The sequence below is a fragment of the Schistocerca cancellata genome, chromosome 8, assembly GCF_023864275.1.
Source record: "Schistocerca cancellata isolate TAMUIC-IGC-003103 chromosome 8, iqSchCanc2.1, whole genome shotgun sequence".
NCBI classification, from domain to species: domain Eukaryota; kingdom Metazoa; phylum Arthropoda; class Insecta; order Orthoptera; family Acrididae; genus Schistocerca; species Schistocerca cancellata.
This window is the reverse complement of record NC_064633.1, coordinates 227,237,732-227,252,440: the sequence shown is the minus strand read 5'-3', so window position 1 is coordinate 227,252,440 and position 14,709 is coordinate 227,237,732. Positions and strand designations below refer to the sequence as shown.

The 14,709-nt window shown below is 43.8% G+C and overlaps 1 protein-coding gene across 1 annotated transcript in view; it reads right to left on the bottom strand.

The window, feature by feature from the left end:
* Positions 1-8,390, bottom strand: part of LOC126095478 (uncharacterized) — a 105,014-nt gene extending 96,624 nt beyond the window's left edge. The window contains exon 1 of the mRNA XM_049910269.1: positions 8,244-8,390. Coding sequence (XP_049766226.1) covers positions 8,244-8,390 — 147 coding nt within the window. The remainder of the gene's footprint in view (positions 1-8,243) is intronic.
* Positions 8,391-14,709: the final 6,319 nt, after the last annotated feature.

Here is a 14,709-nt window from a genome sequence, read left to right as displayed (position 1 = left end):
TTCCAGAGGAACTGAACAACTGTGCTGCAGGCGACAACATCTGCGAAGACTATGTCAGTTTACTCCAAGTGATGGAAAAATCAGCCGATACCGCGATCCCACGCTGTACCATGTTCTGCCTGAGCAGCGCACTTTCACAAGTTTGATGGGATGAAGAGTGTAACCCTGCTATTCCAGAACGGCGCTAAGCGTGAAGATTTAAAATGATCACAACATTTGAACGCTATACACAATTCAGTAGTGTACAAGTGACAGTGAAGCAACTTTTAAAAAGGAAGAAAATGGGCAGCTGAAAAATCCTTTGTGAAAGTCTCAACGAAGCCACTACAGTGATCAAATTTGGAATAAGATGAATCGTATGCGAACAACGTGCAATAGGTCTGATACGTTCTTCACACACTCAGTCGCACGTTGTGACTACCATTTCACATTCGGTCGCGCCAGATTCAGTCGAAGACGATATGGAGAAGGATCTCCATAAGGCATTGGCACAGGATACGAGTACCACTCCCGGACCGGGCAACGTATCAGATTTGGTTGCTTCCGAAGATAGGAAAACAACTACTGCCCAAATTATAATACATTCACTCATATTGACATCCCGGATTTGAAAACTGGACGCATTGTGCTTGTTTACAAGAGTAGGAAGCCGCAGGACGAAACCACATCACAAGACCAATAACATCACCGCCAGGTATCTGCAAAATGTTCCAAAGAATTATTAAACACACAGTGGAATCGTGGCAAGAACATCAGAATAATTATCTTCTAAACAAGCAGAACGGATTTAGAAAGGGGCGAGGCATCTATCATTCCCTTATCATTTTATTTACTGACCTCCAGACTTTCCTGAATGACAACACGTACCTGCTGGCTGTTTATACGGACCTCATCAAAGCCTATGACTGTGTACTGTTCCGACGATTATCATAGCAGATGAAGAAACTTTGCATGCCTTCTATGTTTATCCGCAACCTATACCAATTGCTGAGCAGCACAGCATTAATTTTACGACAAGCTGAGTGATAAATGTGGCCCTGGAACACGAGCAAAGCTTTGTCGCATTGTTCCATCTTATTCCGACTACTAATTTTATTTTTTCCCACTGCTGTCTACATTCACTTCATCCAAACAGTATCAAAGTAAAAGCATATGCAGACGGCCTCTGCTTTTACATTACAAGTGCGAGCCTCATGGCATTTCAAATTCAGATGTCTCTTGCTGTGGAGAAGTTTCAGAATTTAATGCACCGGAATGCCTTATAAATACCACCAACCAAATCCGTGGCTTGCGTTTGCACGCGACACAGATGACAAGCATTAAGAACGACATTACTGGGCCCTTTTCGTATACCATTTCGAACAAGCTGTCCAGTACCATGGTCTCTATTCGAACGGAAGCTCACTTGGTTCACGCATGTGCAACACATCCTACAGAAAAGTGAAAAAGTATTTAATATTATATATTCAGTTATGGGAGGTTGATGGGTTGCCGACCCAAGTGTATGACACTTAGGTAACAAAAGCCATGGCACAGCGATATGTGTACATACAGATGGCGGTAGTATAGGGTACACAGTGCATAAAAGGACAATGCATTGGTGGAGCTGTCATTTGTAGTCAGGTGATTCATGTAAAAAGGTTGACGACGTGATTATGGCCGCACGACGAAAATTAACACACTCTAAACGCGGAATGGTAGTTGGAGCTAGACGCGTGGGAAATTACATTTTGGGAATCGTTGGGGAATTCAATATTCCGCGATCAACAGTGTCAAGAGCGTGCCGAGAATACAAAATTTCAGGCATTACCTCTCAGCACGGACAACGCACTGGAAAACCGTGGCTTCGTCAGATGAGGCCGTGTTTCAACTGGTAAGAGCCGATGTTAGGGTTCGATTGTCGTACAGGAAGAAGCCATGAACCAAATTTGTCAGCAAAGCACTGTGCGAGCTGGTGGTGGATTCATAATGGTGTGCGCTGTGTTTATATTTAATAGACTGGTTCCTCTGGCCCAACTGAACTGATTATTGACTGGAAATGGTTGTGTTCGGCTACTTGGAGACCATTGACAGCCATTCATGGACTTCATGTTCTCAAACAAAGATGGAATTTTTAGGCACCATGTCACCGGATCACAATTGTTCGAATTGAAGAACTTTTTCGACGGTTCGAAAGAATGATGTGTGTGGCCAGCCAGATCGCCCGACATGAATCTCATCGAACATTTACGGGGTATAATCGAGACGTCAGTTCATGTACAAAACCCTGCACCCGCAACACTTTCGCGATTATGGACCGATACAGAGGCAGCATGGCTCAAAATTTCTGCAGAGGACTTCCAACAACTAGTTGAATCCACGCCACGTTTACTTGCTATACTGCACTGGGCAAAAGAAGACCCCACACGATATTAACACATATCCCATGACTTTTGTCACCTCAGTGTGTGGTTCTATATCGTACACTAACCCTGGAATATATGGACTACAGCTGCTTCTGCTATGTTTTGACCGTTGATTCTGCCCTACTAACGCTTGACAGATGACAGTACAAAGCGATCAGGTGCTTCTTTCGGTGAGCAATACGAATGTTCTTCTTGTCGAAGCTAATGAGTCTCCACTCGAACTCAGACGAAAGTACACGGGCTCAAAATATCTACTCAAACGTGCACAATTTGGGCAAGATCCTTTGATTTCGAGAATTCAGGTTTTGGCAGATAAATGTTTTACTAGTAGCTAATGGTTTATAAAGAGAATTCTACCATTAGCGTATGTCGTTTACGATATTTCACCATGGTGTCATCGAATTGAAACAGTTTCGCACCATTTGTGCTTTATGACGCATTACAGGAATACAAATTTCCTGAACATTTTGGTATATAATACATTAAAATCAGACAATTGTGAGACCTTCAAATAATATTTTGGATGTTGACGTGTGACTGTCAAATTTCGCGGCTATGCATATAGTGCCACAGTTCAGCATTCGTATCTTCGGAACTACACAGTCTATAAGGCTGTGGATTACTTTGTTTTCTGCCTACTGCTACGTCTCAGAAGTTGGCATTACGAATAAACAAATCAGTCCTTTTTTCTGATACTAGTTTTCGTTGAAAGTGGTGTGATTACAGGCTATTTTTGTAGTAAGCTAACTTCTATTGCTTTTTACACGTAAATAAAATGACTAAGTGTAAAAGTAACTTCAAGAAACGCAAACTTGCGGGTAACAGATATGTGAGACCTTCATTTTCTTCTGAAAAGCCATGTCATACTTTGTGTCCACCTCCACCAAACACTTGGTGTAAATATAGGCAACCTGAATTTTCTGGCACCCTGCATGAATTTACATATAAACATTCTCTTCCTTTGGCAGTAATGGGGGCAATCGAACCTATTTACAGAGACTTGGCAGATCCTGAGCTACTAAAGAAGTATTTACATGGGAAGACCCAGAATGTGAATGAGTCCTTCAATAATGTTGTGTGATGCTGTGTGCCTAAAAATGTATTTGTTGGCCTTATGACTCTAGTTAGCAGTGTCTGATGCTGTAATAACTTTTAATGGTGGGAAATAAGAAAGACTTAAGGTTCTGGAGAAGTTAGGGGTATGATTTGGACAGAACACAGCTAAAGGACTGCGGGAACTGGATGAGCTTCGTGTACGTGAAGCAGAGTTAGCCGCTCAGCAAATGACAAAAGAAGCAAGAAAGAAAAGGAGGAGGCAAGCACTGGGCTGCTGTGATACTGAAGAAGACACAGACTATGGGCCAGAGCAATTCTAGTGCATAAAAGACTCAGAAATGGAAGTCTGTATAAGAATTTGTAATATAAAAGTTTTAAACCTTAGTATCTCAGAACTACATTTTTTGCAGTAAATGACCAGTTTTCTAAAAAAGGGCTGATGGTAGAGACATGAATTTTTCACAGCATGCTAAGTGTGAGATTCAACACATATGGAACTAGAATAATTAAAATATCCTGGGTTGTTTTGATTTTATGTTCAGTTATTTACAACATTCTGTCAAAAATTGAGTGTTTAAAAAAAAAAGAACATGCCCCACAATACAAATTCAGTAATAATTCTAGTTCAGTGTACCTAGAAAGGTGCATTCAATAATTATGGAAAACTGTAAGTTGGTGTCTTAAAAAGTTTCCAAGATAATGGGTCACAAAATTCGATAATTTAACATTGGCGGCATAGGACATACAATGTTCCCTTAAAAGTTTTCTGATTGGTCAAGGGGTGTCACTTATCAGAGGGAAAGAAAGGGGTGTGACTTAGGAACGGGGCATGGTTTCCTCTTGATATAGTTCGTCAAACGGCCGGTGTGCATATTTGGTCCTGAGACGGTATTGCACTCCTACTTCCATGTTAATATTTCTCTTTTACAGAAACAATTTTAATGTTATCCTCTCTGTAACGATTATGCTCACTTATTTTGCTGTCCAAATATCAAAAGTCATGAGCTCTTTTCCTAATCTAATTCCTTCAGTATCCACCGATTCAGTTCGACTACGTTCCATTGTCTTTGTTTTACTTTTGTTGGCATTCATCTCATAACATGTTTTAAGATAGTATCATTTCGTTCAACTGATCTCTCAGGTTCCTTCCCGTCTCTGAATTAACTTTGCTCTGGCAAACTTCAAATTTTCATTTCTTCTCCGTGATCTTTGATTCCCCCTCCAAATGTTTCATTGCCGACAAACCAGAAAGAGAAGGTCATAAGAAGTTGAACTGAAGGCAAGTCTGCTATTAGGAAGTCTCAGGACTGAGAAAGCAAATCAGTCTTGCTATTAGAAAGATATAAAAAGTTTATGAAATGAAAAGATATTTACGAATAAAAACATAGGTTCCCGCATATGTAAATCTTACGTAAAAGAGCTGCTACAATATTACAGTTTTAACGGTTAAATATTGCGTTTAGAAACTACTGACGGGTGTGGCCGCGGATTTCCAATCCTATGAATTTACATTATGATGACTTGCAGAAAAGCACGTAAGTAATGTCCACAATTTTTTTAGTTTCAGTTCCGTAGTGAACATAAATATTTTAGTTTTTATATCCTTTGCTGTTTTTTTGTCATCGTGCCTTAAACATCGACACACTCTAAGACCAAAAAGCGACGCACCACGGAGTTATCGGAATGGGACCAAAATCGGTGGATACGGTGTACATTTATAAACAATCAAATCATTACAATTTCAGAAAAACTGGAAGATTTAGTCAAGAGAAATAAATCACAATCTGAGCCACCTTGGCCTTGATGCAAGCAGTTAATCGGCTTGGCGTTGATTGACCGAGTTGTTGGAGGTCCTCCTTGAGGGATACCGTGCCAAATTCTGTCCTTATCCTAAGCTGGTTGGAGGGCCCCGTCCATAATGCGCCAATTGACGAGAGATCAGGCGACCTTTCTGGGCAAGGAAGGTATCCACGAAGACAAGCTGTAGAAACTTGTGACATGTGCGGGTGGGCATTATTTTGCTGAAATGTAAGTCCAGGATGGCTTGCCACGAAGGGCAATGTCGTCGACGTACCGTTATGATGTAAAGGTATCCCAGACTATCAGTCCTGGTCGTAGGGCTTATGGCGGGCGACAATCTGTTTGATATCCCACTGTTGTCTGGAGCGTCTCCAGACACGTCTTCCCTGGCCATCGGGGCTAATCACTGAAGACAATTATCCTCCAGTCAATGAGGGTTCAGCCGAAACGTGTCTGGAGAACCCCCAGACAATGGCATGATACTAACCTGATTGTCTCCCACCATACGGCTCGACAACTGAGAGTGACGGTCTGGAGTGCCATTTGTTTTCGTAGCCGGATAACTATGGTTGTCATTCGCAGTACACTTACAGCACAGCGTCAAGTCGACGAAATTCTGCGCACCGTTTTGTAGGCCTGCATGGCTAGCCACCTTGAGTTTACATTTCAGCTAGATAATGCCCGCCCACACATGGCAAGAGTTTCCTTGTCTACGTGCTTGCCAAACGCTACCTTGGCCAACAGGGTCGTCGGATCCAGAATGAGATTTTCACTCTGCAGCGGACTGTGCGTTGATATGAAACTTCCTGGCAGATTAAAACTGTGTGCCAGACCGAAACTCGGGACCTTTGCCTCTACCGACTGGGCTACCCAAGCACGACTCATGCCCCATCCTCACAGCTTCAATTCTACCAGTACGTCGTCTCCTACCTTCCAAGTGTGCTAGTTCTACAGGCTTCGCAGAAAAGCAGTTTGGAAGGTAGGAGGCGATGTATTTGCAGAATTGAAGCTGTGAGGACGGGTCGTGAGTCGTGCGTGGGTAGCTCAGTCGGTAGAGCACTTGCCTATGAGAGGCAAAGGTACCGAGTTCGAGTCTCGGTCTGGCACACAGTTTTAATGTGCGAGGATGTTTCAAGGTCGTCGGATGCCTCCCCAACTGACAAAGTTTGTAGCATTAGGGTGAGGACCCTCCAACCAGTTGGGGTATAAAGCACCAGTTGGACAGGGTTTGGCAGGCACGGTACCCCTCAGGAGGACGTCCAACGACCCTGTCAACCAACACCAAGCCGAATAACTGGTTGCAGAAGGGCCACAGGTGGACCAACCCGTTACTGACTTACTGAATTTTTGAAGCTCTTTCTTTAAGAATAAATAATACAATTTTTCTTAAACTGAAATAATTTGATTGGCTTATATAACTGAAATAATTTGTTTATCTTACATTTACATCACATCCTTCGATTTCTGTCTGATTCGGAAAATTCCACTGTGGTGAGTCGTTTTTTTTATTGCTTTAGAGTATGCATTAATAAATTAAGTTAGAGGGCTGAATAAGCGTGTTTTCTTTACAAAGGGTATGTAAAATGCGCAAAAGAAATATCACTGTTTCCGCGTTTTGAAGACAGTGTTTGTACTTAAGCTTTAACTATTTGTAACTTACAAAATAATAATAAATAATTCTTTGTTATGACGAATAAAAAGAAGTAAGCTTTTGGTTTCGTGTCTCATCTGTGAGGAACTCAGAATGTATGGAGCACAATAGCGAATTGGGCGTGGGTATAGTAGTAAAATATCCTCACGTTATTTTGGGAAACGATCTAGACAACGCCCTTATACCTTTTGCTATGCTACAGGATACTTAAACCCCAACAGGTATGCACAGTGGCTTCCTACGTCTCTAGTCTTATTAAGATGAATTAACTTGTCACGAATAAATTCCATGAATACACTCGGCTAAAATAATCTCCCAGAAATAAATAAATTCATTGCAGTTCGAGCCCTGAGATTCAATATAACATTTTCTAGTTCTCAGCATCTTGTCTGAACATGTGCGGAGTTAGAAGGAAACAGAGAGGACCAATGGCTGATTGAAGCTGTGGCTTGAAGCTGTGGCCTTGCAGGTGTTGGTTAAACCCCTGTATCACGGGAAACAAAGTATAATGTGTACACTTGTTGCAATTGACTTCGAACTCAGTATTATCATGTGAGTCTCAAAGAAGGAAATTAAATTGGATTATTAAAAATTACTTTTGTTCAGGTTCAAACAACCGCGGCGAAGAAAGGCCCGTCGGTGACGAAATAGGTTAAGAAAAGATAAATTGGTGTGGGGGGAAGGGGGGGGGGAATGTACGTTACAACTTCGCCACGTCGTTAGTGACAGAGCACAAGCTTAGCCGCACCAGGCGATGAGAAAGTCGACTTTTGCAGGAATGAACGCAGCAGTCACCTTGTACGATTTCAAGGACTTACAGGCTGGACTGTGAACCAGTTTCTTCCTAAGCAGACTGGTTGTCAGGTTCAGGGTCGTAGCTACTAACCGCATATCCCACAGAAGGCGTTGGGATGGTCCTGAACATTTCCGACAGCACCTAGCAGTCTATTATTCAAAAACGGTCTTAATCGCATTTATTATTATTATACCGCCAACCGGTTTCAACCCGACGTAGGTGTCATCTTCTAGGCGTTTACACCATTGGTCGACTGCTTGTGGTGTCACTCCTGTCTATATAGTTTCCTGCCGTAATATAGACAGGAGTGACACCACCAGCAGTCGACCAATGGTGTAAACGCCCAGAAGATGACCCCTACGTAAAGTTGAAACCGGTTGGCGGTATAATAACAATAAATGCGATTAAGACTGTTTTTGAATAATTGATTAATCATACTAATCGCTGCTTCATCTCCACAACCATGTTGTCCTAACAGTCTGCTGTAACACATGCATTGTAAATACCGGATACACATATGCACCCATGTACAGACCTGCAGAAGGCGGTCCCCGTGGGCGGTCAGCTTGTGGACGAGGTAGGCCGCCAGGGGCACCTCCGCCCCCGCCAGCTCCGCCTCAGTCAGTGGCGGACCGGTCAGCACCCGTTGGGTGTCCTCCGCGCCGCTCCCTGCCGTCGCCATGCTGGACTACTGGCGGGGCAGCGCGGAGCTCACGCAAGTCTCACCAATCTTAGCCTTATCTCGAACGGTGAACTCCTACACTGATAACTGAGCTTACGTCGACTAACGCACTGGCAGAATTTCTGCACTGTCACGGGTAACGCTTGCTTCTGTGGAAAAAAAGTGAAACAAGTTTCCCGGCTGCGTGGCTTGGACAGAAGTACACGCTACACTGCTCTCCGCCCTGACCCGACCTAAAGAACCGAACTCATCTGTTAGTACACATGTGATTCGACCTTACCTTCTCAGTCACATTGAAGAGATCAGGCGTGATGAAATATTAAGGGCGGAAGGGAGTAGCACAACTCTGTTTCAATAACAGTCGACTACGCACTGAAATATGTATATTTTGACGAAAGACCTACAAATACACTCCTGGAAATGGAAAAAAGAACACATTGACACCGGTGTGTCAGACCCACCATACTTGCTCCGGACACTGCGAGAGGGCTGTACAAGCAATGATCACACGCACGGAACAGCGGACACACCAGGAACCGCGGTGTTGGCCGTCGAATGGCGCTAGCTGCGCAGCATTTGTACACCGCCGCCGTCAGTGTCAGCCAGTTTGCCGTGGCATACGGAGCTCCATCGCAGTCTTTAACACTGGTAGCATGCCGCGACAGCGTGGACGTGAACCGTATGTGCAGTTGACGGACTTTGAGCGAGGGCGTATAGTGGGCATGCGGGAGGCCGGGTGGACGTACCGCCGAATTGCTCAACACGTGGGGCGTCAGGTCTCCACAGTACATCGATGTTGTCGCCAGTGGTCGGCGGAAGATGCACGTACCCGTCGACCTGGGACCGGACCGCAGCGACGCACGGATGCACGCCAAGACCGTAGGATCCTACGCAGTGCCGTAGGGGACCGCACCGCCACTTCCCAGCAAATTAGGGACACTGTTGCTCCTGGGGTATCGGCGAGGACCATTCGCAACCGTCTCCATGAAGCTGGGCTACGGTCCCGCACACCGTTAGGCCGTCTTCCGCTCACGCCCCAACATCGTGCAGCCCGCCTCCAGTGGTGTCGCGACAGGCGTGAATGGAGGGACGAATGGAGACGTGTCGTCTTCAGCGATGAGAGTCGCTTCTGCCTTGGTGCCAATGATGGTCGTATGCGTGTTTGGCGCCGTGCAGGTGAGCGCCACAATCAGGACTGCATACGACCGAGGCACACAGGGCCAACACCCGGCATCATGGTGTGGGGAGCGAACTCCTACACTGGCCGTACACCACTGGTGATTGTCGAGGGGACACTGAATAGTGCACGGTACATCCAAACCGTCATCGAACCCATCGTTCTACCATTCCTAGACCGGCAAGGGAACTTGCTGTTCCAACAGGACAATGCACGTCCGCATGTATCCCGTGCCACCCAACGTGCTCTAGAAGGTGTAAGTCAACTACCCTGGCTAGCAAGATCTCCGGATCTGTCCCCCATTGAGCATGTTTGGGACTGGATGAAGCGTCGTCTCACGCGGTCTGCACGTCCAGCACGAACGCTGGTCCAACTGAGGCGCCAGGTGGAAATGGCATGGCAAGCCGTTCCACAGGACTACATCCAGCATCTCTACGATCGTCTCCATGGGAGAATAGCAGCCTGCATTGCTGCGAAAGGTGGATATACACTGTACTGGTGCCGACATTGTGCATGCTCTGTTGCCTGTGTCTATGTGCCTGTGGTTCTGTCAGTGTGATCATGTGATGTATCTGACCCCAGGAATGTGTCAATAAAGTTTCCCCTTCCTGGGACAATGAATTCACGGTGTTCTTATTTCAATTTCCAGGAGTGTACATTGGTAATGAACACAATATTGAAAAAGGTAAAAAATACACTGAAATAGGTGAAAAAATTTCGTCGACAATAGATATTATCGGGCAGTTAATGAAGAAAAACCATACAAAATGAAGAAACAAAACTTCTAATTAAGGGTGAGGGAAATACATGGTAGTAATATGTGGCAGAATGTCTTAGCGGCTGCGTCTAGCCTTGTTGGTCCGGATTCAATCTTAATTTAAAGTTCCCTTCGGAATTCCGGATGATCTGATTCTAGCAACTAGAGAGCAACAAGATCATTATTTCTTCGACTAACCGTCAATCTTATATTGGCCTTCTGGTGCCCGGGGCACTCTGTTAAACTATCTCGAGGTGCCACCTAAATACGACCATTTGGTGGAGAGACTTGTTGTACCAGCCACGGAAACTTGGGTCCCAGTGAGACACAGTCTTGCGGTGGGAGGGGGAGGGGGGGGGGTGATTTTAAACATTGGATTTCGAAGAAAATGAAGGAAATAGCCAACTTTGCAGAGGGGTCCACTTTTTTTTCAGTCATCAATCTTGATGTGCCATTAACTCCTCTCCTGCACCTCCTTGCTCACTTCAGAGTCGCCCTATTTTCTCTGTTATCTGCTGGATGTATTCCAGTCTCTGTCTTCCCCTATTGCTTTCACACTCTACAGTTCCCTCTAGGATGAAGGGGGTTAATTCCTGATACCTTAACAAATGACGTGTCATCCTACCCCTTCTACTTTACAGTGTTTTCCATATGTTCCGTTCTCCGCCGATCCTGCGGCGAACATCCTCATCTTGTCAGTCATTTTCAAATTCCTACGTCTCTAGTGTTATTCAAATGAATTAACTTGTCACGAAGAAATTCCATGGATTCACTCGGCTAAAATAATCTCCCAGAGATAAAAAAAAATTCCTCGCAGTTCGAACCCTGAGATTCAATGTAACAGTATCTAGTTCTCAGCATCTTGGCTGAACATGTGCGGAGTTAGAAGGAAACAGAGAGAACGAAATTCCTGTAGCTCCACACCTCGAACGCTTTGATTCTCTTCTGTTCTGCTTTTTCCAAAGTCCATGATTCACTACTATGTACTGATGTGCCCCAAACGTATATTCTCAGAAATTTCTTCTCCAAATTAAGGCATAAGTTTGACACTAGTAGACTTCTCTTCGCCAGGAACACCCTCTTTGGCTGTGGGAGTGTGTTTTTCCTGTCCTGCTTGCTTTCTTCATGGGTTATTTTGCTTCCAAAGTAGCAGAATTCCTCAACTTCGTCTACATAATGACCACCAATTTGATGTTACGCTTCTCGCTGTTCTCATTTCTGCTACCTCTCATCACTCTTGCCTTTTTCCACTTTACCCTCAATCCATATCCCATACTCATGCACTGTTTATTCCAATCAACAGAACCTGTAATTCGTCTTCAAATCCACAGAAGATATCAATCTCGTCAACGAATCTTATCATTGACTCCTTTCCCTTGAACTTTAATCCTACTCTTGAACCTTCCTTTAATTTCCGTCATTGCTTCTGCGATGTATAGACAGAACACTAGGCTCACTTAGTTCTTGGTATTCCAACCTTACTGTTCCCTCTTGGTTCTTGTACGTATTGTATACCCTCGTCTTTTCCTATATCTTGGTTTTACTTCTATCTTTCTTCCGTTATCGACCACAAAATCAGATCTGCCTCTCTGGGGCTTTTACCTTTCCTAATGTCAAACAAATTGTGGTGTCACCGCCAGACACCACACTTGCTAGGTGGTAGCTTTAAATCGGCCGCGGTCCATTAGTACATGTCGGACCCGCGTGTCGCCACAGTCAGTATTTGCAGACCGAGCGCCACCACACGGCAGGTCTAGAAAGACGGGCTAGCACTCGCCCCAGTTGTACGACGACTTTGCTAGCGATGGTTCACTGACAAAATACGCTCTCATTTGCCGAGAGACAGTTAGAATAGCCTTCAGCTAAGTCCATGGCTACGACCTAGCAAGGCGCCGTTAACCATTTCTATAGAGAGTCTCACTTGTATCATCAAGAATGCTGTATACAAATGATGGATTAAAGTTAAGTATTAAGAAGCTACGTACTTTTCTTTATAGCATTCATTACGTATCCTGTTTCAGACTTAACGCAAGCCGGCGTGAGTTGGCGCGTGCCCTTTCGGCTTCCTCGCTTTGTCTAGACTGTCTTGTCTAGACACAACACAAATAATCATATAAAAAAACCTTAATTTTCTTTTCCACTCTTCGTACATTATTCTAACAGCAATATGGACGCATGAGATGTAAAGCTGATTGAGCGGTATCTGCAATTTGCATGAAAACGTTGTGAGATAAACTGACCATTTGGATGCAATTTAATAACTTTCGGACGTCTTGATCACAGTTTTCTATAATTCCCAAAATCACCTTACGGGTTTCGGTATTCTTTCATGTCATTTTCAAAGGCAGTGTTATATCAATCATACAAAATTGTTCAGTGGATACACTGAACTCCGTCAACATTCTAAAACAGGAGATAAGTGCAAAAGTGATTGTGTGACAGTTTACTCATCTATCTGAACTTGATATCTTCGACACAATGTGGAGACATTTTTCCGAAAGTCTTATGGTACATCTCCAGTCACACGATTATATACATCAACGTGAATAATCCTTTTTGTCATTTTTCCCTGTGATTTTAGAAATTGCGATGGAAAGTTATCAATTACTTCTGCTTGATTTGATCACAAGTCTTCCAGAGCTCTTTTAAATTCAATTTCTAGTACTGGAACCCAGTTTCTTCTTGTATCAAGTCCTCAGACAAGTCCACCACCTCACAGAATCCTTCAGTGTACTGCTTCCACGTATTATGCTCTTCCTCTGTATTTAACAGTGGAATTCCCATTGCACTCTGAATGTTACCAACCTTTCTTTTAATTTCACCGAAGGTGGCTTTGACTTTTCTATATGCTGCGTCAGTCCTTCGGAAGGTCACTTCTTTTTCGTTTTCTTCGTGTTTTTCCTGCAGCCATGTGGCCTTCCCTTCACTTCCTATTTATTTCATTCCTATGTGAATTATATTGCTGTATTTCTGTCTTTTTCCTGGACATATTCGTTCTTCCTAATTTCGTCGATCAGTTGCAGTATTTCTTTTGTTACCCGAGGTTATACCTGCGGAAGGCCCTAGCCACACGACATTTCCATTTACTTCAGAATTACCTTCCTCGCACCTACATTGAAGTGAGAAAAGTCATGGAATACCTCCCAATATTATGTTGTATGTTTTTTGCCCAGCGTAATGCAACAACTCGTCGTCACACGGACTCAAGTCGTTGGGAGTCCCCTGTGGAAATGTTTAGCAAAGCTGCCTCTGTAACTATCCACAGCTGCAAAAGTGTTGCCAGTGCCGGATTTTGTCCACAAACTGACCTCTAGATTATGTTCCATAAAGGTTCGATGGGATTCGTGTCGGACGATCTGGGTGGCCACGTCATTCATGCAAACTGTCCTGAATATTCTTCAAATCAATCGCGAACAGCTGTGGCCAAGTGACATGACATCATCGTTCGGAAGATGAACTCCATGAATGGCCGCAGATGGTCTCCAAGTAGCTGAACATAACTATTTCCAGTCAATGATCGGTTGAGTTGGACCATAGAATCCAGTCTATTCTACGTAAACACAACCCACACCAATATGGAGCAACCACCAGCTTCAATAGTGCCTTGTTGACAACTTGATCCATTGCCTCGTCAGTTCTGCACCAGACTCGAAACCTACTATCACTTCTTATCGACCGAAATCGGGACTCATCTGACCACATCATGGTTTTCCAGTCGTCTAGGGTCCAATCGATATGGTCACCAGACAAGGAGAGGCGCTGAAGGCAATGTTGTGCTGTTAGCAAAGCAGTCATTCCACGACATCTCACAATGGCCTCCTTGCTCAGCCGCTTCAGTATTCGTTAAAATTTTATGTGAAAATTCGTACATGTCCCCAATGAACGTTGGTAAGGTTTTACGTTCGTCGAAACAATACTGGCCGAGATACAGTTATTTACGAGTACTTTATTCGACGCGTGACGTGACGCAAAGTGACTGTGAATATCCGGCTACTTTGAGCAATTATATCTAGGACAAAATTATGTTAAAAGAAATGAAATTTAGCTATCTTGTAAAGATTTATGCGTTCCATTAATAATAATAATGAGAAGATTTTTAACAGCGATATTCAGCTAGGAAACTGTCGGGAAAGTTTCCAGAAAATACATCGAAGTTCGGCTTTTTATATTTGAGGAACTAAAGGTACGACGAAAGAGAATCTTGGCAAGTAGTAACCTAACGAAACAAGGCTCTCTAAGTTTCATTTCCGCCCCTCTTTTCAATACTGACTAAATTAAGTGCAGATTTGAAGATTTGTAAAAAAGTAATAAATTCAGCATTTTCTACTTGACTTTGCAAAAACCTATATTCTATAAAACTCTCCAATCTGCGCTCATTAGAAAGA